The 25,974-nt window shown below is 56.8% G+C and overlaps 1 protein-coding gene across 1 annotated transcript; it reads right to left on the reverse strand.

Annotated features, from left to right (window-relative positions):
* Positions 1–9,402: 9,402 nt before the first annotated feature.
* Positions 9,403–25,248, reverse strand: GNA11 (G protein subunit alpha 11). Its single transcript, XM_005888329.3, is given in 8 exon segments — positions 9,403–9,812; positions 9,815–9,835; positions 10,578–10,731; positions 10,813–10,942; positions 12,611–12,739; positions 13,291–13,445; positions 15,570–15,754; positions 24,883–25,248. Coding segments are annotated over 8 exon segments (1,077 nt in total). The 5' UTR covers positions 25,019–25,248; the 3' UTR covers positions 9,403–9,645.
* Between the last annotated feature and the right edge of the window lie 726 nt (positions 25,249–25,974).

A 25,974-nucleotide genomic window follows, 5' to 3' on the forward strand; every position in this document is an offset into this window, starting at 1 on the left:
ATCAACATATATTAATCTAATTATTTCTTGTGAAACCAACACCCACGTGATCCCCACCCCGGCCAAGATTCAGGGTGTCATCAGCCCCACGAGGGCCCCCACATGCTCTTTCAAACATGAACAACCTGCCACCCCCTCCTCTGGCCAGGTAATCAGCACTACAGCGATTTCTATGGTACTTCTGTGTTTGGGGGGTACCTTTTGGTTACAAGATTTATTTTGTTTTTCATTTTTTCAATTTATGTGGCTTGGTAGGCACTTTCTTTGGTGCAGGGTTCTAAGTTTTAACAAATGTACAGTTGACAGAACATGGTTCTGCTACCTGAAGAACCTCCTCCAGACACTGCTTTGTAGCCAGACCCTCACCCAAGCCCTCACCCCTGGAAACCATGGATCTGCTTTTTTGTTGCTATGGTTTTTTGAACCTTTCAATTTATTTTTATTTATTTGGCTGTACCAGGGTCATAGTTACAGAATGTGGGATCTACTCCCCTGACCAGGGATCAAACCCAGGCCCCCTGCATTGGGAGCGCATCTTAGCCATTGGACCACCAGGGAAGTCCCCGTTTTTGTAAAAATCTTTTTGAGAATGTCATACAAACAGAAACATACATTGTGTAGCTTTTGAGATTAGCTCCTTTCACTTAGCATCTGAGACCTGTCCATGCCTTTGGCTGTGTCAGGAGCCCCTCCCTTTGGACTGTCCAGTACTGTTCCTTTGCGTGGGCTCATCACCCTTTATCCGTTCACCTGTACAGGGCCATCTGAGTTGCTCCCAGTTCGGGGCGATAATGAACAGTGTTGCTATAAACATATTATATAAATATCATCAGTGTTTATTTCTCTAGGATAAATTCTTAGAAGCAGGCTGCTTGAGTTATAGGGTAATTGTACATGTAACTTTGTAAGAAATGGCTGGTTTTCCAACGTGGCTATGCTGTTTTTCATCCCCACCGCCAACACCTGAGAGTTCCTGTTTTTCCACATCTTCATCAGCACTGGGTATTGTCCTATTTTTTTTTTTTAATTTTAGCCATTCTAAGATGCTTTATTTTCTTGGACTCCAAAATCACTGCAGATAGTGACTGCAGCCACAAAATTAAAAGACCCTTGCTCCTTGGAAGAAAAGCTATGACCAACCTCAACAGCATATTAAAAAGCAGAGATATTACTTTGCCAACAAAGGTCCATATAGTCAAAGCTATGGTTTTTCCACTAGTCATGTATGGATGTGAGAGTTGGACCGTAAAGAAAGCTGAATGCCAAAGAATTGATGCTTTTGAGCTGTGTGTGGTGTTGGAGTAGACTCTTGAGAGTCTCCCTGAGAGGAGATCAAACCAGTCAATCCTAAAGGAAATCAATCCTGAGTATTCATTAGAAGTATTGACGCTGAAACTGAAGCTCCAATATTTTGGCCACCTGATGCGAAGAGCCGACTCATTAGAAAAGACCTTGATGCTGGGAAAGATTGAAGGCAGGAGGAGAAGGGGAAGACAGAGGATCAGATGGTTGAATGGCATCACCGATTCAATGGACCTGAGTTTGAGGAAGCTCTGGGAGACCGTGAAGAACAGGGAAGCCTGGCATGCTGAAGTCCACAGAGTCACGAAGAGTCGGACACGACTGAGCAACTGAACAACAGCAAAGATGCATGTAATGGTACCTCATTGTGGATTTTAATCTGTGTCTCCCTGATCAGCTAACAATGTTGCACATCTTTGCATGTATTCATGTACCATCCATGAATCTTTTTTGGTGAAGCATCTGTTCAAATATTTTGCCATTTCTTTTAGTGGGCTTTTTTTCCTATTATTATGTCTTGAGAATTCTTTATATATTCTGGATACAAGTCATTTTATGGGGTATGGGATTTGAAATTGTTCTTTTCAGCTTGTGGGTTGGCTTTTCATTCACTTAGCTGTGTCCTTGGTGCTTCACTTTGATGATGCTCAGTTTATCAGTTTTTCCCCCCTTCATAGGTCATGTGCTGTCATGAAGAACCCTTTGCCAGACCTAAGGCCACAGAGAAGTTCTCTATTGTGTGTGTGTGTGTTTAGTCGCTCAGTCGTGTCTGAAACAGGGGCCCTATTATTTCTTTTTTTTTTTATTAATTTATTTTATTTTTTAACTTTACAATATTGTATTGGTTTTGCCATATATCAACATGACTCCTCCACAGGTATACACGTGTTCCTTTATTTGTGTATTCGGCTGTGGTGGGCCTTAGCTGCGCACACTGAATCTGTTTTTAGCTGTGACATGTGAACTCTTAGTGGTAGCACATGGAATCAGTTCCCTGACTAGGGCTTGAACCTGGGCGCCCTGCACTGGGAGCACAGAGTCTTAGCCAGTGGACCACCAGGGGAGTCCCAAAAAGTTCTCTGTTTTCTTCTAGAGTTTTATTGTTTTACATTTCACATTTAGACCTATGATCCATCTTGTGTTCCTTTTTGTTTAGGTAGAGGGGTTTTTTTATTTGTTTTGTTTGTTTCTGCATAGGATATCCCATTTTTCCAGCACCATTTGCTGAAAAGGCAGTCCTTTCTCTGTTGAACTGCCTTTGTATCTTTGTCCCAAATCATTTCACCATATTTTTGTGTCTGGTTGGTGGTATTGTTTAGATCTCTATTCTTGCTAATATCTTGTCTGCTTATTTTGCCGATCACCAAGAGATGACTGTAGAAGTTTTGAAGTGTAACTGTGACTTTCTCTGCTTTTCCTTTCAGCCATATCATATTTTGCTTCATCTATTTCATGCAGACACATTTAGGATTACTATGTCCTATTGCTGAGCTGATTGTCTTGTGATTCCCTTTTGTAATGTCCCTCTATACTTCTTTGCTTTCTTTATTTACAATCGTATTAAGCGACTCTAAAAATTGTGTTCTTTTTCTGTCATTTTTGAACATTCTGCAAATTATCTATCACTCAACACTTTGTTTGTGTCATAAATCATATGATTACCTGTGGTTGAAATTCACTAATTCTCACTTCTATAGACTATACCGTTGGGTGAACATCCCATCATCCATGTATATATCCTTTTAGTCAGCATTTTCTATATATATATATATATTTTTTTTAAAGCGAGCTATAATTGATATATAACATATGCACTTCAGCTGTACAACATAATTATTCTGCATTTGTATATATTGTGAAATGGTTACCACAGTAACTCTAGTTAGCATTCATTGACACATGGAGTGGTTATTTTTCTTGTGATGAGAACTTTAAAAAATATATATATTTATTCATTTATTTGGCTGCACCAGGTCTTAGCTGCAGCATGTGGGATCCAGTTCCCTGACCAGGGATCAAACCTGGGCCCCCTGCATTGGGAGCTGAGAGTCTTAACCACTGGACCAGCAGGGAAGTCCTGTGATGAGAACTTTTAAGACCGACTCTCTCAGCCATTTTCAAAGTACAATACAGTTTTGTGTGGGTTTTTGGCCACCCTGTCGTGTGACACATGGGATCTAGTTCCCAGACTAGGGACTGAACACATGCTCCCTGCATTGGGAGCTCAGAGTCTTAACCACTGGACCCCCAGGGGAGTCCCAATACAGTGTTATTAACTGTTATCACCATGCTGGGCTAGTCATCTATTCGTGTCGAGCTAAGACCTGGTGCAGCCAAATAAATGAATAAATATATATATTTTTTAAAGTTCTCATCACATTTGGGGCTGTAATGAGAGGGGTGGCTGTGGCCATTGGGGTGTGCCTTTCTGAAGACCTATGTATGACTCTCTGTAAATAAATGCCCAATTGTGGACCTGCCAGCTTACACCTGGTTTACATTCCCAGATATGACTTCTCTCGCCAAAGTGCATGCACCAATGTACACCCCCGCTCCCTCTGGTGAGTTTTTCTAGATCTAAATGTATCCCACCCAAAAGTCTCTCCTTTCTTTTTTTTTTCTAGGTGACTTTTTATTTTCATAGAATACTCTGACAAATGAATACTTTATCTCAGCATTGTTAGGTCTTTATAAAGCTATCTATTCAAATCATCATAGTGACCAATAAGAGTTTCCATTTGCTTTAAGTATCATGGAAGAATTGTAGATGTATGGGGATCAATAATACTAATAATACTGTGTACTAATAACAGAGACATTACTTTGCCAACAAAGGTCCATCTAGTCAATGCTATAGTTTTTCCAGTAGTCATGTATGGATGTGAGAGTTGGACTGTGAAGAAAGCTGAGTGCTGAAGAATTGATGCTTTTGAACTGTGGTGTTGGAGAAGACTCTTGAGAGTCCCTTGGACTTCAAGGAGATCCAAGCAGTCCATTCTAAAGGAGATCAGCCCTGGGTGTTCTTTGGAAGGAATGATGCTAAAGCTGCAACACCAGTACTTTGGCCACCTCATGCAAAGAGTTGACTCATTGGAAAAGATTCTGATGCTGGGAGGGATTGGGGGCAGGAGGAGAAGGGGACGACAGAGGATGAGATGGCTGGATGGCATCACCGACTCGATGGACGTGAGTTTGAGTGAACTCTACGAGTTGGTGATGGACAGGGAGGCCTGGCGTGCTGCAATTCATGGGGTCGCAAAGAGTCGGACACGACTGAGCAACTGAACTGAACTGAACTGAATGCTATAAATGCATAGTCTCTCCTTTCTTTAGAAACAAACCACTCCCTTCAAGTGCTGTTCGTTTAATATTAAAAATGTCCTCTAGAAGTCCAGTGGTCAAGATTTTGCGTTCCAGTGGAGGGGGTGCAGGTTTGATCCTTGGCCGGGGAGCTAAGATCCTATGTGCCTCCTGGCCAAAAAACAAAAAACAGAAGCAGTATTGTAACAAATCCTATGAAGATTCTTTATTAAAAACATCTTAAAAATAAGTCCTTTTTGTTTAATGAGGATGTTCACATAGCTTCAAAGTACCTGGCGCTCCTCAGATGATGAGAGACCACAGCAGGGTCCCTCCCTGGCCATTGCGTTGGCCACACACACCCCCCAACCAGGGTTATCCCAAGCCTGGGCTACAAAGCCCCGCCCTCTCCCTTTATTAGCTGATGAATCACAGATTTGATTCCACTTCTGCGATGTATCCAGAGCAGGGTCTGCACCAGGTCCTTCTTACCCAAGTCCACCGCAGCAGGATTCACCACAGCCAAAAGAAGAAAGCACCCGGAACCCCTCCCTGGCCACCTGCGTAGGTGGGTGGTCCAAAGGTTTTCCGTCTTGAAAGCCTCCTGGTTTTGTAAGGACCCTGCGTTTTCACTTTGCTAGTGCCCGGGCCCGGGGGCACCGCCTGCCGTCAGGGCAAGGGCCCAGCTGCTCAGTTTCCCTGTTGGAACGGGGATGTGGAGAGGACATTCCCCGCAGGTGCGCGTTGGAGCCCGCAGGTGGCGGACTGGCAGGCGCGGAAAGCCGGCGAGCGGCACCTGCCGGCGGAGGAAGGCATGACAGCCAGGTGCGCCGGCAGCGTCTGCGGGCCCCCTCTCGGCCCCCACGTCCCAAATCCCACTCCTTTCCTCTGCCTCCATCATGTCCTGCCTGGTCTAGACAGGTCCCCTCCATCCAAGTGCCGGGTTCCGCCCTCATCCCCTCAGTCTCTCCTCCGCGCAATAGCCACCAGAGGGCGCGCCTGAGCACTAAATCAGGCCCCTCCCCTCCTCTGCCCGCAGCCCTCCAGGGTCCCACCTCCCTCGGGGTAAGAGCCCAGTTCCTCCCTTGGCCCACGAGCCCCTGCACGAGCTGCCTGTGCCCTCCCTGCCTTCCCTTCCTCCTTCTGTTTCCCTCCTTACTCTGCTGCAAGCAGGCCTCCTCGCTGTTCTTCCAGCAGTCAGGCACAGTCCTGCCCCAGGGCCTTTGCACTGGGCTGTGCCTTTTGCCTGGAAAGTCCTTCACTGGGACTTCCCAGGTAGCTCCGCTGGTAAAGAATCCGCCTGCAATGCAGGAGACCCCGGTTTGATTCCTGAGTCAGGAAGTTCCCCTGAAGAAGGACATGCATCCCACTCCAGTATTCTTGCCTGGAGAATTCCCATGGACAGAGAAGACTAGCGGGTTACAGTCCATGGACTCGCAGAGTTGGACACACTGAGCAACTAAGCACAAACACAGATCCCTTCACATCTCCCAGCATATTATTCATATGCCACCTTCTCAGAAAGGCCTTTCCTGAACAGCCTGTCTGAAGTGGCCCCTGTTGCTCCCCATGCCTCTTTTCCTGGCTGTCAGTTCACAGAGTGAGTCGTGGTGATAAACACTCTTCTCCTCCCTGTATACACAGTGCCCAGGACAGTGCCTGGCACACACAGGTCTTCTAGGCATTTCCATTCCGCTGATGAGTGAGTAAATAAAACTGGAGGACGATGTGGAGAAGTGGGAATCGGGTGAACGGCTGGTGGGAACATGAAAATAAGGTAGCTGCTGTGGAAACAGTCTGGTGGTTCCTCAAATGGTTGACTAGCATCACGGTGTGACCCAGCAGTTCCACTTCTCTTTACACCCAGTAAGATGGAAAGCCGTCTCAAAGAGGCACCTGCACACTGGTGTTCACAGAGGCATGATTCATGGCAGTCAGAGGCGGAATATGCCTAGTGTCCACCAACAGACAGATGATGGATAAACACGGTGTGGCCCACCATTGGAATGACTCAGCCTTAAAGAGGAAGGAGGTTCTGACACCTGCTACACCATGGATGAACCTGGAGGACATGATGTGCAGTGAGAGAAGCTACACACAGAAGGACAAACTCCAATTCCACTCACAGGAGATCCCTATAGACTCCATAGAAAATACGGTGGCGGGGGCTGGGGAAGAGGTGGGGAGTTATTGCTTAACAAGAAAGGAGTTTCTGTTTGAAGTGATAAAAAGGTTTTGGAGACCGTTAGTGCTGCTAGTTGCACAACATTATGAATGAAATTAATGTCACTGAATTGCACATTTAAAAATGGTGAAGAGAGGCTTCCCAGGTAGCTTGGTAGTAAAGAATCTGCCTGCCAATACAGGAGATGCAGGTTCAATCCTTGGGTCGGGAAGATCCCCTAAAGGAGGAAATGGCAACCCACTCCTGTATTCTTGCCTGGAAAATCCCATGGACAGAGGAGCCTGGTGGGCTATAGTCCATAGGCTTGCAGAGTCAAGCACACTAGGCATGCATGCACGACCTGATCTCATAACATGACCTATTGCTAATGACCCATTGGAACACAAATAAAATCTGATTTTAAAAATTGTAAAGATGGTAAGTTATATGTGTATTTACCACAATATATGTATTTTAAAAATTTTTAAAGCAAAAAAGACTGAGAGATGGGAAGATTACTGGCCCAACATCTTGGTTTACTCAACTGGGTTAGGGGAGGGGCACATACTTCCAAGAGCATCCGTGACAGTGAATGGCCAGCTGGGCCCAGGGAAGGAGGCACACCCCAGGCAGCCGGGCTGTGGTTCCCGAGCTGAGACCCCAACCTGAAGGTGACAAGACCCCTCCCAGCCGCACGGGAATCCAGTGACACTCCGGGGGCCTCAGGGTTCCTCTGCTGTACCTCCCCGCACCCCGCCCCCAGCCAGCAACAGAAAATAAGCCAGAGGGGGGCCACGTGTTTAGGAACAAAATTTATTCCAATTTAAAACAGAATTCATTTCAGGAGAAAGGTATGAAAAGTCAATTTCCACCAGCTTTCTCTGGATTAAGGGGTGTGGGCCCCAATGCGGACGCACTGCCTGAACATGGGCGGCTCCAGCAGCCCCCAGAGGCCGGCACTGAGCTGACCACCCGCCCCTCAGCCCGCACGGAAGATACATGCATCTCAAATGACAAAAGGTTTAAAAACAGCATCTTTATATAATATTCTTTTTTAAATAGATTAAGATTTAAATTGTCTGAAATCAGGATTGTTTAATATACAAGCAGGTGAAGTTGCCCCCGCCGGCTGCAGGGCTCCTCACGCCACTGGGGCGTTGGCACTCGGAGGGCAGTTCTGCTGGGTGATGTGACATGGGGGTGGGGGCTGGCACTCAAGGATGCGCCGCAGAGGTGAAGTTCATACTGGGGGCGAGGAGGGCCTGAAACCTGCCACCCCATTCTCCCGGCGCGGAGGTGGGGCCAAGTTGGTGGGGTGCCAGTGGGCCGGATGGGGAGGTTTGGCACTGCGGGGCCAGGCCTGCCCTGGGATATTGGCACACTGACCTCTCGGGAAGTTAATACTCTGGGTGCACGTCGCCCACCCCGCCTCCCCCTCAAGAGCCCAATCCAGTTCCCTGTGTGATGTGGGACTGCGGGAGCCCACAGCCAGCGGCACCACCTGTCCCCCACCCCCACCCCACCCCTCGGTACACATCAGGGTTAGGGTACAAACCCCACACGTGGACACATGGCACAAAAGAGGGCCCTTCCGGTGAAGACACCAGGGTAGAACAGGCCAGGAAGTGTACCCCCACCCCACCCCGGGCCCCGCCTATCAGGAGTGCAGGGGTGGGGTGGGGGTGGGCTGCCACGGTGGGGCTGGACCGGGACCCGGCTGGGCAGAGCTGGTTTGCTTTCTCCCATCATTCATTCCTCTGCAGGGATCCAGGGCCGCCCAAGCGCTCAGGTTTAGGGCTCAGGTGTGCTGGGCAGGTGCGAGCCCCACCAGTGGGCCACTCTCCGCACCTTGGTGCAAGAAGTCAAGCACACAAAACCAACCACCGCAGCCCCTGGTCCATGCCTTTCCCCAGAAACCGACCCTCAGGCCCTCTGGGAGGCGCCTCTGTGCCTGGCCATGGCCGTGGCTGTGACCAGGCTGAGGGCCCACCTCCGGCTGCCACGAGCCCAAGGTCTTGGTTCTGGGCAATGCACAGGGCAGTGGGCACCGCCCTGATGGCCATGGACCTGCCAGGGCGACCCTCCCTCTCTCTCTGCTTCCCGGGGACAGACCTGAGAAGATTCTGAAAAAGTCCCCACCGCACCCCCACTGTTTCCGAAATGGTCACAAAATACAACAAAATAAAGAGCGACTCTGGGTCCCTGTGGGCCCCTCGGTGTTGGGATTGGCACTGGAGCCCAGGAGTGCTCAGGGGGAGCACAGGTGCTGGAAGCCCCCCACCCCCACCCTGACCAGAGAACCCAACGCACCTGGGCTCCCACCCCCGGGCTCCCACCAAAGGCAGGACTGCCAGAGGCCCTGGGCTGCAGTTCTGTTTCTTCAAAAAAAAAAAGAAAGAAAAAAAAATGGTTAGGCACTTCCCAGGGCGGGCAGCGGGGGGCGCCACCCACCCCCACTTCTTGGAGTCCGGCGCAGAAACAGGGCGACTGTGGTGAGGGTGTCAATAACTTAACACGGGAAGAAAGAGAAGCCCAGCCACTGCGTCTCCGGGGCTCCGAGATCAAGGGGAAACCGGCCGTGTCCTGTGACCCGGCGCCGCTGGTGCCGGGTCTCCTCTCTGCCTCTCTGCTGTGGGTTCTTTTTTTTTTCTGTTTTTTTTGTGTTTTTTTTTTTTTTTTTTTAGAAAAAAGCAAGCCACAAGTCAAGGCCAGAAAAAGGCGGCCTCTGCCACTGACAAAGACGAGAAGGTGCACGAGGTGTGTAGGAAGAGAGGTGTACGTCCCCTGATAACTGTGAAATAAAAACCATTTGTTTAAAAATATGAAACCCCGACTCGTGGGGCGACTGGCGACCAGCAGGCGGCTGGCGGGAGTCCCGGTCACACCAGGTTGTACTCCTTCAGGTTGAGCTGCAGGATGGTGTCCTTGACAGCAGCGAAGACGAAACGGATGTTCTCTGTGTCGGTGGCGCAGGTGAAGTGCGAGTAGATGATCTTGTCGCTGTCGGGGTTTAGGTCCACGAACATCTTCAGGATGAACTCCCGGCAGCCTGCGCGTCCCGCTGGGGGCCTGGGAGGGGCGGGGCAGGGCGGGGTGAGCCGGGGTGGGGGAGGCTCTGGGAAGAGGTCCCTGTCCTGGCCTGGGGTCAGCCCCCCTCACCTAACCCCTCACTCATCACCCACCTCCTCTCCCCACCTCCCTCACTCCTGCCTCACCTCTGTGGATTCGGCCCACAGCACACCCCACACTAGGGCACGTGTCAATAACGCACCTCCAGCTACATCCCTGGCCCCCACCCCCCAGAGCCTCCTGTGCTCACCCACCACCCACCCCAGCCCACAGCCCACATTTCTGGCCCCACCCGGCCTCCTGGCTCCATAGGCAGCACCTTGGGGGACATGTCCTGGAACATCTGTGATGCTCCTTCCTTCCCTGCCACCAGCCAAGGTGGGCGTGGTGGAGCTCTGACCACTCCCCAGACCTCCAGGGATCCCCAGGGATCCCCAGGTGGGAGGTGGGGATGGTCCCAGGTCCACCTGCATCTCTAGTGCCCCCCACCTCCCAGTGCCCAAGCCTGGGGAGGCAGGGGACAAACCAGCGAGCAGTGACCGCAGGGCACCCCCTCCCACAGACACTCCCCTGGGGGACACCAAGGTCTCCCACCCTCTAGGGTCCCAGGAGGCACCCGCGAAGCTTAGACACACTAACTGTGCTACGGCCTCTCTACAGCCTCTGCAAGCACCCGCCCTGCGCCACAGACCAGGACACCGAGGCCCAGAGAGGGTAAGGGATGGCTGGCAGGGCGCCTCACCGTCGAACTCCGGGAAGTAGTCCACCAGGTGGGAGTGGAGGATCTTGTCCTCCAGCAGGTCCTTCTTGTTGAGGAAGAGGATGACGGATGAGTTCTGGAACCAGGGGTAGGTGACGATGGTCCGGAACAGCGCCTTGCTCTCCTCCATGCGGTTCTGCGGGGAGGGTGGTAGGTTGGCATCAGGCCCCCCAAAAGAGCCTGTGGCCCACATCCCCAGGTTCAGCGCAGGCCTCACCTCGTTGTCCGATTCCACCAGCACTTGGTCGTACTCACTAAGGGCCACAAGGAACATGATGGACGTCACGTTCTCAAAGCAGTGAATCCACTTCCTCCGCTCGGACCTCTGGCCCCCCACATCCACCATCCTGCACAGCGGGGCACACAGGTTCAGTACTGGGTTGCAGAAGACACTGCCCCTGCAGCAAACCCAGCCTCCCTCAGGACAGCTGCATTGGCCAGAGCCACGAAGACCCCCTGATGGCATCGGAGCCTGTCCCTCAGTCATCTGTCACAGGCAGCAGAGACCATCAAACACTGGAATTCCCGGCCACAGCAAGAGCTAGCCCGCTACTTCTCTGCAGAGGCTCAGGGACACTGATGCTGATACTGGCGGGGTGAGGAGACGGGGACATGCTGTGACCGGTGAGAGGTCTCTCTTCCTACTTGTGAGTTTCCTAAGTTTTCTATGACGAGGAAACACTACTTTTAAAGCGGACAGTGAGAAGGACAGCGGCCTGAGAAGGTGGGGAAGGGCCAGGGAGCAGCTCCAGACAAAGGGCACAGCAGGTGCAAGGTGGGGGCCAAAATGAGGCGGTGTGATGAATACCCGGGATGTGGGGTTTGGGAGGAGGCTCGCCACAGGCCCCGTCTGTGCCCTGCGGGCCTCTGCCATCCCAGACTCTATCAAAAATCTGAAAGAGACCAAAATGCTGAACTCTCACCAGAAAATGTACCCTCAGGCATGGGTGGGGTGATGCCTGCAACTTCTGAGGGCCTGAGGGAATCATCAGGGGCTCTTATGGGTGAAAAAGGGCGAAGAGGGCAGGCAGGGGGACCCGAGGCTCTCTCTCTGTCCCAGGAGCCTTAGCCTGAGCAGTAGGGTCCCAGGGGGCAGAGTTGGGTCTCTAGCCAGAGGGCACCTCAAGGTTAACCTGACTGAGTTGGCTGGCACTTCCAGATGCAGGTTAGCACCTGCCAGCAGCATTATCTCTGGGCCCCCACCTGGGGTGGGCTCGCCCAGCAGAGGGGACCCTGTGAGGCGGTGGCAGGAAGGGAGGGCTCGCAGCCAGAGCAGACTCCCCTCGCCCGGAGCCTGGGCCCTGGTTGCAGTTGTACAGCCTCATCTGGGAGCGGGGTCCCTGCAGGCATCACCATTAGGACACAGTCACCCCAGAGCAGGGCCCTGAACCCAGACACTGGTGGTGTCACTGTAAGAGAGAAATATGGGCACAGACATGGGAAGGAACCACATGATAACGACAGGGAGACAGAGCGATGTGGCTATGAGCCAGGGAATGCCAGCACCACCAGAGCCAGGAGGGATGGGACAGATGACTCCCACGCCCTTGGGGGTCCCAGCCCTGCTGCCACCTTGACCCCAGACAGCTGGTCTGCAGAGCTGGGAGAGGACACATTTCTATGGTTTAAGTTGCCCATCTGTGGTCATCTGTTATGGATGTCCCAGGAGACACACTTGGCTTTGCCACTTGGCAGCTCTGGACAAGCTATGATCTCATGGAGTGGCAGGGCCTGTCCTTGGGGACAGCCCTGAGTCCACTCTGGCCACACAGCCTGCAGGACAGGGTTACTGAGGGGCCTTCAGGTCGTTCCACTGCCCAGAGCACCCCTGCTCTGGCCCGGACTCCAGACCCCCCACCCACCTGCAGGAACCCGCATCCTCCTCTGTCTGAAGCCATGCTCCCCAGGCCGCCTCCGTTTAGCCCCTGAACGCCATGAGGCCCTGGCTCCCTGGGAAACCTGGGGACAGGCCCAGATAACAACCCCTCGCTGGCGCCCCCCCGGGGCCCAGGCACCTGAAGATGATGTTCTCCAGGTCGAAGGGGTATTCGATGATGCCCGTGGTGGGCACGCGCACCCGCAGCACGTCCTGCTGGGTGGGCAGGTAGCCTGAGGTGGCAATGCGGTCCACGTCCGTCAGGTAGCTGCAACACAGTGGGGGGTGGGCTCAGGCAGGCTTCGAGGGGCCTCCCGCCACCCCTGGGGTCTCCTTCGACTGCCCTGGGCCCCTGAGTGGCTGGGAGGGGCCGAAGCAGCCCAAGTACTTGGGACAGAACGGACAGGGACAAAATGAGGCTGCAGGGAAGGCGTGGGATGAGCCCCGTCGGCTCTGGGGGCCAGCTATCAGGGCTGGGGATGGAGCAGGAGTTCCAAGAGAGACTGTAGGCTGGAGGGGTAGCTTTTCAAAACCAGGCCTACTCCTTTGGAACAGTTTTAGCTACACAGAAAAGGGGCAGAGACAACAGAAACCCCCGCAGATGCCCGCCTCCCTGGGTGACTTGTCCACGTCCCAGCTGAAGAGCAGCGTGCAGATGGCGTCACCCAACACCTTGTCCACTCCCCTCCGCTGGCCCCAGGCACTGCCCTAGCCCCACTCACTACTTGGTGAGGTCCAAGAGCTGGTACTCACACCCCCCACCCATCCACACCCCCACATCCCCTTTCCCAGCCTTCAGCACGCCCCGGCCCCACTCACTACTTGGCGGAGTCCGAGAGCTGGTACTCGCGCCGGCGGTCATAGCACTCCTGGATGCCGGGGTCGTTCCACAGGGTCTTGATGGCGCTCACGTACCGGTGCTCGAAGGTCGTCACCTTTTCCACATCCACCTCCCGGATCAGGAGTGCGTTGGCCTGCAGGGGGAGAGGTAGGCAGGGGGGACACACGGCGCCAGTGGCCGACTCAGAACCATCAACTTCCATTTCCCATGAACACAAATCAACGCAAAGTGACAGGCAGTGACCATTCCCCAGGCCCGGATCCCCAAAGCAAAACTCAGGACAGAAGCGGCTCCCAGGAGCAGGAATGCCACATGCCTCAGTGCCCCAAAGGAGGGGACAGTAGGCTCTGAACAGGACGGAGGAACAAACACTGCAGAGCTCCCACATTCCCAGGTCACAGGAGAGGAAACCAAAGCACAGAGAGCTGCTCTGACCCGGGAAGAATCTGCCCCGTTTCCGGGCATATGGCTCTGGAAACCCTCAGGGTCTCTGAAGGGCTAGGTACTCTGTGTGCAGCTGGGACGGGGCTGGGGGCCAGAGCCACCTACCACGGAGTAGAGGCTGGGTTCATCGGAGCGGCCCGATGACTCACGCCTCCAGGATGGAGCCTCCACAGACCCTGGAGTACAGGGCTTAAGAGACCTGCTCCTCAAGAACTGCTGCCCAGAGAGCCACACATGTGTGCACATATACACATGTACACACTGGTGTGCACACACACACAACATGGGGCAGAGGGCTCTCAGGAGACCCCCCTTCCCCTTCAGCCCTGTGCTCAGGGTGGTCCAGTCACAGTCAGCTGAGTGACTGGGGAGGAGACACAGTGGGGTGGACCCCAAACAGGGAGTGAGGGGGCCCCAGCCTGGGCTCTGGAACCCAAACCCTTGCCCTCCCAGTTGTGGCACCCAGCCTCCAGTTTCCCCTACAGCCAATCCTTCAGCCCCTCCCACTTCTCAGCTTAGGCCTGGAGAAGCAACTCCAGCCCCAGAAAACCTGCCTGACTGTGGATGCACGGAGATCAGGGACCAGAGGTCTGTTCCTACAGCCACACTGTCCCTGCCATGAATGACAGGTAAGCGAGCAGGCGTGGCCTGTGCCGAGAAAGCTGCCATTTAGAGACAGGCCTCTATCCGCTGATCCCTGTTCCACACTCTGCTGGATTTCATGACCAAAGGTGGACTTGGAGGGGCCTCGAGTGGAAGTGATCTTACAAATCAGAGGGCGAGAGGCTCCAGCAGGCCCCCACACTTGACCCCACAGCCAGGCCGGCCAGGCCCCCAACCCATCACTGGGCTTCTAGGGTCCCTGATAACAGCGGGCATCAAGGCAGGAAGATGCCAACATCTGGTGAACTGGCTGTCTGAAGCCTCAAAGTGAAGGGATTAATGTAAATAAACCCTATGGGACATATGTGGACTCTGGTGCCACTGTCAGCCTGGGCAACTCCTGGGGTTGAATGAGGAGCCCCTGAAAACAGATCCACAAAAGGAAAGCCAAGGGAGGAGGCCAGCAAGAGACGGCTCTGACGCACAAGTAGGAGAACACCGCTCGGCCAGCAGGGGGCAGCCGCTCCAGAGGGCAGACCAACAGGGACCCTGGACTCCACACTCCACTGCCGGGGACACACCCAGGAGAACGAGGATGCGCACACAACAGAAACTTGCACACGAACGTCCCAGTGGCGTGTCCGCAAGAGCCAGAAAGTAGAGACAACCTCATGTCCCTCGACGGATGATGATAAACAACTGTGGTCCATCCACACACAGAGCATGACTCAGCCACAGAGAGAAGCCCTGACACTCGCTACCATGTGGACGGACCCCGAAAACATGACGCTCAGTGAGAAAAGCAGACACACAACGACACACAGGGTGTGACGCCACCGATGGGAAACGTCCACAACAGGCCAATCCACAGACAAAGAGGGGGGTTCCTGGTTGTCAGGGGCTGGGGCAGGAGGCTGGAGGGGGTGGGGGGTGATGGGTGACTGCTGATGGGGACACGGTTTCTTTCTGGTATGATAAGAATGTTTTGGAAATAGAGATAATGGTTGCACAATGCCGTGAATATGTTAAAAATGAGTGAAATGCACACTTTAAGTGGATGACCTCATATGTAAATGTTCTCAATAAAGCTGTTACAAAAGAAAGTAAGAGGAAATGCCACTCTCTGGGGTCCCAAAGGTCCGACTCCGCACGCGGAAGGCCTGCAGGACAGGCTGTGGACTGCTGCAGGACGCGAGCAGCACCGCCTCACCTTGTTCTGCTCGTACTTGTAGAGGATCTTCAGCGTTTCCATGGCACGGATCATGGCCTGCATGGCGGTGAAGATGTTCTGGTACACCAGTTTGGTGAAGCCCCGCTTGTCCTCCTCTGAGTAGCCCGCCCCGTGGATGATGCGCATCTGCTTGATGAACGTGCTCTTCCCGCTCTCGCCCGTGCCTGCAAACGGCCCAGTGAGACCCCAGCTCTGTGTTCCCTGTGCCCGCCCATGGGGAGCCCCACCCACGTGGGGGCGAGGCGGGGACATGCCTGGCCCGGCCTGCTGCTGCCCCTAGAATCAGGCATCCTCCCCTGCACACCCACATCTACGCAGGGAGCCAGGGAACGGAGCCTCTTAGGAGGTCAGGACGATGATGTGGGCAGGGACAGGAGGGGAGCGGCAGCTGCACCTGCAGCAACTGGGGTCTGAATTAACTCTGGCCGCAGCCGAGGAACCAAAGGCTGCAACAGTGAAGTGTCTCCCAGATGCCACCACCTGCTTAACTGCAGGTGGCTGCAGGTTCACTCCTAGGTCCCAAGCACCCTTGTATGGCAGCGTCCCACCAATCCCTAGCTGCTCCTCTTCCATGACTTCCAACCAGAACAGCTTTCCTTCGGGGCATGAGTTTGGCATCTGTGCACCTCAGGGAGGGGAGCGCAGAGGCTCTACCTCCTGAGAGCTGGGGATCAGAGTCAGCTGCAACCCCCCTGAGAGGGACCCCGGGGGCCTCTTCATCCTCCGCTTCTTTAACCAGTGCACAGCGTGCCAGCGCCAGCCCCACCCGGCCCCACGGGCACCAGTGCTCCCCAGGCCTCTCCTGCTTCAGCCCCTCACTGCCCTGTCACCTCTAAGTGGCAAACCCATTTCCCCACTTTCATTCACCCCCAAGTATAGCCACACCAATTTTACATTTCAATGTGTCCAGGCGTCTCTGTGACACCTCCCTTGCAGAGCCGGAGCCTGATCCCCCTTCCCAATCCAGAGAGCCAGACCAAGGACAGCCTGGCACTGCGAGACAGTCCCAGAAGGCACTGGGCTCCCTGGTCTCTCTGGGACTCTCAGGGGCTAGGGGATAGCTCCGCAGGGGCCCACATAGACAGGAGCCATGTGAGGGGCCGTGCCAGAACCTTCTCCTCAGAACCTGCCTATGGTTTTCAGCTACTAAGTTACAGGGTGACTTTACTGCACAGCAGGAGAGAACTCTACATCCTAAGGATGCACCGCCTCAATCCCTACTTGATAACAAATGCAGGTCCCACTCACCCATGGACCGAAGGCCCAGGGCCCCCTTTTGGGGACTTAGAATCCCCCTGACTCACCCCAGCCCACCTGCCCAGGCTCATCCTCCTCACCCTGAGTGGCCTGTATCCCCAACCCCGACTCGGGGGCCTGGGCTGCATGCTCTCCACACACTGTGGGGCTCACGGCCACTGGTGACATGGGCAGGGGGCAGGAGCCCCCCTGAACTGGGACCTATCACCATGCCTGCGGGGGTCTCTCTCAGGTATCTGCTGCCCGCCTCCTTGTTCAGGGGGGTTCCTGGAGAAGAGACAGGTTCTGAGTGCCCCGCAATGACCACGTTGTCCTGCAGCAGGAGACCCTCCACCTGCGTCTGAATAACTGACTGCAGGCGGTCCCCTGGGGAGACCCAAGTCTCAAGCTGGACAAAGCAGGAGCCTCATGCAGCCGCCCCTTCTAGGATATCCATAAAGGCCCTCAGTCCTTGGGTTTGTAATAGACAAACCCAACTCTGGTTCTGTCTCCAAGTGGTGACTACCCCTATGCCACCCCTCCCATTCCTATCTCTGCACAGCATCAACCAGGGCCAGTTGCCCACTCCCACGAAGGCACCCCAGTTCTGGAGCAGGAGAGGATGACCCCACACCTCCCCAAGAGATCCACGAACACTCATTGCACGGGGTAGGGTGGGGGTGGGCAGGAGGTGGTGGCACACAGGAGTACCATGTCCAGCGCGGTCACCTCTGGACCAGGGTCCTCCCAACACTGCTGCTATTGGGCTCATCGCAGGTTCTATGGGCTGTGAAGCAGTCTCCTTGCCCCCACCCTCTTGATGCCCCTATCCTCAGTGAAACAACCATGGATGTTCCCCGACAGGGCCCAAGGTCCTCTGGGGGCAGGATCGCCAGGGTAAGAATCACTGGTTTTGATAAAATTCTACTGTAAAGAGATCCATGCCCTGCTGGTCATCTGGAAGGGTTTCTCACTGGAAACACCAGACGGTGGCCACTCAAGCCCAAGCCCCTGCAGGCCGCAGGTCAGCCAAGGTGGAGAGGGCGGCCCCTTGTGTTGAGCCCCCTCAACTGCAGGACAGGCAAGGGAGCCACGTGAGTGCAAGGGCACCAGGAGACCAGAGAAAGCTGCCTCTGAGGCAGACATAGCCAGCATCTTCAGAACCAGCACCAAAGAGGTGAGCAGCCCCAACAGCGCCCCTCAAGGGCAGTGCCAAGCACCAAGGGTCACACACACCAGCACATGGCCTGCACCCACAGCCAGGGACCACGGGCAGGGAGTTACCACTAAGGAGCCGTGAATGCAGGCCAGAGAGCGGCCGAGGACAACGGGGATGGCCGAGGGCCCACCCAGACACCACCAGTGGGACACACCCCAACCGAGAAACGGAAGATGGACCCCAAGGAAGCTGGAAATACGATCAACCCTGGAGACACGGGGGTCTTGGACAAGGCACGTGGCCCAAACCCTCCCAGCGCAGAGAAGCCGCTGTGAAGACAGAGCCGTGATCCAGGCCAGGAGCAAAAGGCACTGGTGAGGTGACAGGGCGAGATGGCCTTGACTGGCGATCATGTCACAATGCCTGTTCCAAGTCCTACACAGCTCAGGGAGCAACTCAATTTAACAGGTGTAAAAGGGACACGGCGGGCCCAGAGTGGGACGTGGCAGTGTCACTTTGCCAGGAAGAACAGAGAAAGGCAAGGGGGTGGGGGGAGGTGGTGGCCACAGAGGCCAGGCCCCCAGGGACAGCCCCACCAGTTAAGGGTTGTGTCAGCCGTGCTCGGGGCCAGGCCCTGTGGAGCCTCCGCAGCAAGGCAGCAGCGCGAGGGACAGGAGTCCACAGGCCCGAGCTTGGCCACAACTGTGCCCGGGAGGGGGAGGGAGGAAACAGTCTGGCCGTCCCCTCCAGATGCCCGTCTCCTGGGCCAACTCAGCCCACGTGCTGCCAACAGCCAGGCCCCAGTGCACCCGACCCAACGTCTATCTGCGCAGAGAAGTCTCTGGGCGCAAGGCCCGCCTGGCCCTCACAGCTGGACCCGTATGCTGTGGCTGATGCCCAGGTGTCCCAGGCAGCTCCAGCTCACCCCAGCTCTTCGTCAGTCCCTCCAGAAGATCTGGTCACTTGTGCCCTTCAGCTCAAAACCCTTCAACAGCTGCCTGCAGGGGGAAGAGCGAGGCCTCACAAGCAAGACCGTGGAGAACCTGTGCTGGCCTCGTTCCAGCCCTACACCTGCAGAGGGGACGCACAGGGCACCCACGCCACAGCCCTCCCCTTCTGGCCATGCTCAGACCCAGGCTTGCATCTCTGGCCCCCACCAACAGGACAGGCCCAACGTTACATGAGGACTCAACCACCCATCGGGCCCTCCCCCATCCAAACACTGACCCAAATCTCTGCACAGAAACCCCTATTCATGTTTTCCAAGAAGCACTCCAGCACCCCCAACATCCCACCAGCTGAAGCCGGCTCCCTGAAGGCGAGGGTCTGCCTACAGCCCCGCACCCCAGCCCAGGCTTGGCCCACAGAAGGCACCACACAAATTTTCCCTGAATGAACCAAAAGAACTTGGCCCCACCCGTGGTCTCGGCTCTGTCACACGCCCCCCATCCCCTCACCCCCACCCCGGGCCCTCTGCATCCCCAGTGGCTACCCCAAGACCAGGTCAGCCCAGGCGAGGGAGGTCCTGGCTGTGGGACCTGGCAGGGTCAGCCTGACGCAGCGGGCCCAGAGCCTGCAGGACACCCTCTGGGCACTCAGCGGCATCACCAGCCGCCCAGTGGAGAGTGCCTGGAGAAGAGGAAGAAGAGCAGCCTGTCTTATGAGGGAGGGAGAAAGCCACAGCCTGCCTGCCAGGTCGGCCAAGATCTAAGACCTCGGATTAGGAGGAAGTGGGTCTGAGCCCGCAGCCGCCACTCTGATATGGGAAAGCTGGGGGCAGGGCCAGGGCTTGGAGGGTAGAAGGGAGGCGCTGGGCTGACCTCATCCCCGGGGCCTCTTGTGTGCAGCAGGTGGCCACCATCCAGCAAGAGAACATCAGCGTCAGAAGCTGGGGTTCAGGGCTGCCGCCTGGCTGTCCCTAACCCCTGTGAAGCCAGGAAGCCCAGGAGCCCAGGAGCCCTGGCGAGAACACCACCGGATATCTGGGCTCCTGAAGACACAGCCAGAAATCCTGTGTCAACAGGTCTAAGATCAAAGAAGGACTCCAACCTCATGCCAGGACAAAGAAAGCGCAGACTCCTCATATATGTAGTCGAGGACAGCGCCTGCACGCACCCCCTTGTCCCCACTGGCCTATTCATTCATTCATTCATTCATCATTCATTCATTCACTGGTAAGTCTACCACCCCACCTCCCATTGGACAGGTGAGCAGGCTGAGGCACAGAGAGGTCCCGCAGCTTCACTGAGGTCACACAGCTGGTAACTGTCAGACCTCAACAGGCTCAGAGCTTCCGGCTTCATGTCAGTCCGTCTCCCCATGGTCTGTGTGTCAGCCACCCAGGGAAGTGAGAGAGTGCAGGAGCACCAGGGGGACAGTCGCAGGGCCTTGAAGACACCACAGCAGTGGGTTCGAGGCAGACAATGGCCAGAGGGAGGGTGTGGGAGGGGCCTTGGGACTCACCCCTTTATTTGACCTCCATACAGTGGCTGCTAAGCCGGCAGGGCCTCGTCCTGCCCAGGTGGCTCCAGGTGCAGGACACCAGACCCCTCCGGGCCAGCCCTACTCATCCCCACATGCTGAGTCCCAGTGCAGCCCTCCCTGAATCCTGACTCTCAGGAGTCAGGAGACCTGCTGTGAGTCCCCCCACCCCACCTACCCACTGAGGCTCAGGAGAGATGGGACAACTCACCTCCCATTCAAATTTCCCCCTCCTCGGCCTCCGTGAGGGCTCTGACCTTCCAGCTCTGGGCCTGATCAAGGTCCATGAGCAAACCTCCATGGTAGGGGCTGGGATCAGAACAGGGCCTGGCTCTGAGGGCCAAGCTCCAGAGACCTCCTTGAGGGACAGGGAGGCCTGCACAACAGCAGCGGGACACCGGCCAGTGCAACGCTGTGAATGGAAATGGGTGCAGAGGGTGTTTCCCATCTGACATATCACTCCACCTGACCCCCCCATAGCCCTGCAATCAGTGGGACACTGTCCTTTCACAGAAGAGAAACCAAGGCTCAGGAGGCACCGGGGACCAAAACCCCCTCCCAGGGGCACTTGGGCAAAGCATCAGGTAAGGAGGAGATAGCGCCTAGCACTGGCTCAGCACCTCGCAGGCATCACAGTCTTAAACCCCAACAGACAGACATGGCAGGAGGCCCTCCACGCCCGCTTGCGGGAGGCCTCAGGCAGGTAGGAACCGTGGGCTGTCCTGAGTCACCGTCTATCCATGCCCCGGAGCAGAGGGCCACCAGCAGTGGCAACGGGCCTCTGAACAGGAAGCCTCACATACAGGGGAGATGTGAGGACGCCCAAGCCGGGGCACCCAGGCATCCCCATTCCACCTGCCTGGAGGAACTGTGTTCAACTGAGCAGAGTCACCCAGAAAACATCTCAGAGGCCTGCAGGGCTCTATGCTGGCTGAGGGGTGGCAGCGCCTAGAGGGGGCACGTCGTGAGGGGAACAATGGGGACACCTTGGCAGCAACTGGCCAGGTGCCCTGCTGAGGAGAGACCACGGCCACCTGGGAGACAGAGGGGCTGGGGCATGGGGGCACAAACTCCTGTAGCCGGCAAGCCTGAGGCCAGGGTCCCAGTGCTGAGAAGCTGGAGTTCCACCAAAAAAATACCCCTGCACATGGGCACCCCCAAAGCCCACGGAGACGCCCTGGACACCATGGTGTCCCACCATGGACACCAGGCCAACAGGCCCATGGCTCCCTGTCCTGATAGGAGAGGAGCCCTGCAGGGACCAAAGACGCCACTGCCCTGGGCTCCCGCACCCAGGCTCAGCCCAGACCAGACCCGCCCACGTAGGGCTGGACTTTGCCCCCAAGACCCTGTTGGGCAGAGGAGGGATAAGTGGGCTCCCCTCCCTCCTGCCAGGGGTCCCCACTGCAGCCGCTTCCAAATGCCCAGCCCCCAGCTCCGGAGCAGCAGTGACCACGGGGAGCAGCAGGGAGCAGGGCTCCACCACAAAAATCAGAAAGTGAAACCTCCTGTGGTTAAACATCCGAGCGGAGCACTTCCTCGGGGCTCTCAGCAGCTCAGCCGAGGCTCCTGGAGGCTGGGACTCGTCTGTGTACAGGAGTCCGGGCCCAGGGACAAGCCTGGAGACAGCTTGGGGGCCCTGGGAAGGGAGAGTCCCGCCCTCCCACGCAGCACACAGGGCACAGAGAGGCGTCCTGAAAGTGGGTCCAGGCTCCCGCACCTCCAGGGACGGCGCCTACTTAGCTCTTAGGCCCCTAAGACACACTCTGGGGTGGGTTGAGAGGGGTGGCTGCAAGGAGTGGCCCAGAGGCCCAAGGGGCGTCCAGCTCTCGGGGTCCATGGAGGACACACAAGGCCACCGCCAATAGCCACGGCCACGTTCCACTCGTGCCTCAAAGCGGGGCAGGCACACCCTTCCCGCTGGGGCCACCACACCCCGGGCCGGATTCCGGGCCTTTCCACCGCTGCGGGCCGGACAGGAAGCCTGTGGAACTGACCGCCCTGCTTTATTTAGAAATCCCGGAGCCGCTCTGTTGCTCAGCTCCCAGAGCGACGCTTCCCGCGGCAGGCCTCAGCTCTCTAGGGAAACCTGCTCTGAGGAGCAGAAACCCGCCCTAAGGGGTCTCCTCCATGGGTCTCCGCACTTGCCCCAAGAAGGATCCCAGGAAGTGAAAGCCGGCCAGCCTGCCAGGGACACCCGCGAGGAGCTTCTACCTGGGCCTGGGGTCTCTCTTGCAAAGCGGGAGAGTGGGGCTGAGCCACGGGGACCTCAGTCTACCCTCTACAGTGCCCCCCCACACCTCAGGGTCGCCTGTTCCCCACCACAGACAACTGTCCACAAGGACGCGGCCAGTAACAAGACCAACCAAACCGAATCATCACCCACATTCGCAGACATACTGAGTGTTGAGTACAAGCACATATGTGGCTTTGGACCATGCAAACAAGAACAGTCCCTTTTTAAGCATCCAGACACATGACAAAACAACCTACACCTATCACCACCAGCCCTGTCACACACATTGAGCTCTGTGTACTGACACAGTGCAGAGCTGATTCCAATAACACAAACGGGGGTGACCCTGCTCTCAGGGGACCCGGGGCCAATGTCCAGGGACACCTGTGATTGTCAGGACCCGGGGCTTCTGGTGTCGAGTGGGCGGGGCTGCTGTTCAGCATCACCACCCCCCACCCCACCCTCGCAGCAGATTCCCTGGACTTCTGCCCCACATTTACAGCCGCCCTCCTGGGGTCATTAACCTTCACCTTGGACCTGCAGGCGCTCATCCTCCTATCTGCCCCCGTGCCTAGGACTTAACAGCTTCCTGGGCGGGTGCAGACGCCCCGTCCTGACCCTGGACACACTCTGATCTGCTGCAAGACTCCTCGGCCCAGGTCCAGCGAGGGTGCAGGAGTATAGGCCGCCAACCCACATCCTGGAACCCCAGGTCAGTTCAGAGCCTGGGTGTACTCAGGGCAGGCGGAAGCGCACGCAGCCCCCAAGTAAGGCCCTCGGCCTGGTAACATTAACGTGCCATAACTTCCAAACACACCTTGGAATAAAGTCTAGCTCTACTGGCAAAAGCCAGCCTGCACCACGCTGTCCTCGAAGGTGCCACTTCTTACCTTTGACTGCAGAGGTAAGTCCTCCAACAGCCCTTATTTGGGGTGACAACACTGTGTCAACCACCAGGCCGACCAGGTCCCTGCAACAGGTGTGCCACGGGGAGACGGAGACTGGGAGAGGGGTCTCCCTCAGGATGGGGAGGAGGACCTAGGCTCCCACTAGGACTAAGGAGAGGGGTCAAGGAGTTGGCCAGTTCTGAAAAGCTTCCCAGGTTCCTTCAGGGGCTCCACCCACCCGGCCCCAGAAAGAGAGGAAAGGCTGTCTTCTCCCCTATGGGCTATACTCCACTGGGAAAGGAAGGGACACAGGTCTTCCTGGCAGAGGAAAGGGAGGTGGGGACCCACCTGAGGGGAAGGGGGGCGATGGTGGTGTGGTGTGTGGAGGAGGACAGGCCCTGTGTGCAGGGAACAGGGCTCCACCTGGTGGGAAGAGTCGAGAAGGGATCCCAGGAAGCAAGGGTGCGTCTGATGGATTACAGCCCAAAGGTCTGGTCCCAAACAGATGCTAGGGTCAGCAAGGGGGCACACCTGGTGGGGTAGGGACAGGGGCCAGCCCAGTGCAGGGAGGGGGCTGGTCTCATGAGAAGGGACAGACCCTCGAGGGTTCTGGGGGCCAGACCTGGAAGCAGAAGCTGTCCCTGCAGGGATCGGAGGTGAACAGCCAAGACAAAACTGATCCCAAAGGGCCCAAAGGACCCCAGCTGGGTAGTTGAGGCAGGGGCTGGCCCTGCAGGGACTGGGGACCTGCCATGGGCAGCACTGGCACAGGCACACCCAGAGGGTCCAGGGCGTTGATGTGGACAGGAGAGGCAGAGGCAGGCCCCTCTGACGTCTGGGGCTCAACTAGACAGCACATGTGGAAGGGATGAGCTGGCCCAGAGACGGACAGCACAGGTAAGTAGGGTCTGACCCCAGACTCGGGCCCTGCACAGGTGGGTAGGCGCTGACGCCAGACCCGGACCAGCAGCAGAAAGCACAGGTGGGTAGGCACTGACCCCAGACCCGGCCCATAGCAGACAGCACAGGTGAGTAGGCGCTGACCCCAGATCCGGGATCGCAGCGGACAGCACAGGTGGCCAGGCGCTGACCCCAGACCCGGGCCCGCAGAAGAAAGCACAGGTGGGCAGGCGCTGACCACAGACCTGGGCCTGCAGCGGACAGCACAGGTGGGTAGGCGCTGACCCCCCGGGGGTCGACCCCGCCCTAGACAGCACGCAGGGCTGCCCAGCCCGCCCGTCAGCCGGCACGCGCATCGCTGGCCGGGACCCCGCAGGCCCCGGCCCCACTCACCGAGCAGCAGCAGCTTGAGCTCGCGCCGGGCGTCGCGCTTGTCCCGCCGCAGCTGCTTCTCGATCTCGGCGTTGATCCGCTTGGACTCCTTCACCTCATCGCTCAGGCAACACGCCATCATGGACTCCAGAGTCATCGTCCCGGCCCCGGCCGCTCGCCGGCCGCCCCCGCCGCCGCCCCCCGGCCGGCCCGGCCCTGGTCCCGAGCCGCCCCGGCCGCGCCCGCCCGGCCCTCGGCGCTCGGCCCCCGGGCCGGCGGTCCGCCTCGGCCGCCTCCGAGCGCCGGTCCCCTTCGGCCGCTGGTCCCGCCCGGGCGCCCTCCACCCGCGCCGCCACCGCCACTACCGCCGCCGCCGCCGCCGCCAACCGCAGCCGCCGCGACCGAGCGACAGCACCTCACAACCTAACCCGCGAGCGGACAGCGCCGACGGGCGGCCGCTGCGGCCAATGGGAGTGGGCGGCGGCCCGCGCGCCCGCCGCGGGGGTGGGACTAGCGGTCGGGCTGGGCGGGGCGTCACGCGGGCGGGGAGGGGCGGGGCGAGGCGGGCGCGCCCGCGGGTTAGGTTGCGCCGACGTGGGAAGGGGGACGCGCAGCCGGGAGCTGGGCGGGGCCGCCCGGGATTCTGGGAATGTGGCGGACTCGGCTGGGCCGACTCGGGTGGCCGGCTCGGCTGCGCTCGGCTCCGCTCGGCCCCGCTCCGACCGGCAGCCCACTTGGCCCAGGAGCAGGGGGCTTCGACCGGTCGCTGCGGTCGCAGAGCTGAGCGACCCAGGCCCCACGTGAGACTCTCGGATACCAGCCCTCAGGGCCTCCCGGGGCGCCCTGGCACTGCCTGACTGAAAACAAAACTTCCTCTCATCCGTTCTTGGAACAAGCATTAATGGAACGCCTCCTGTATACCAGACTTGGGCTTAACATTAATACAGAACCTGCTAATATGCCAGGTATGGAGCAAGCATTAATGGAGTACCCGCTCTATACCAGACATTTACCAGCCATTTATGCAGTACCTACTGTATACCAGGCATGGACCAGCTTTTCACGTAGTGTCTACTGTGTAGCTAGTTGCAGTCCATGGGGTCGTAAAAAGCC

The sequence above is a fragment of the Bos mutus genome, chromosome 7 (genome assembly GCF_027580195.1).
Source record: "Bos mutus isolate GX-2022 chromosome 7, NWIPB_WYAK_1.1, whole genome shotgun sequence".
Lineage (NCBI taxonomy): Eukaryota > Metazoa > Chordata > Mammalia > Artiodactyla > Bovidae > Bos > Bos mutus.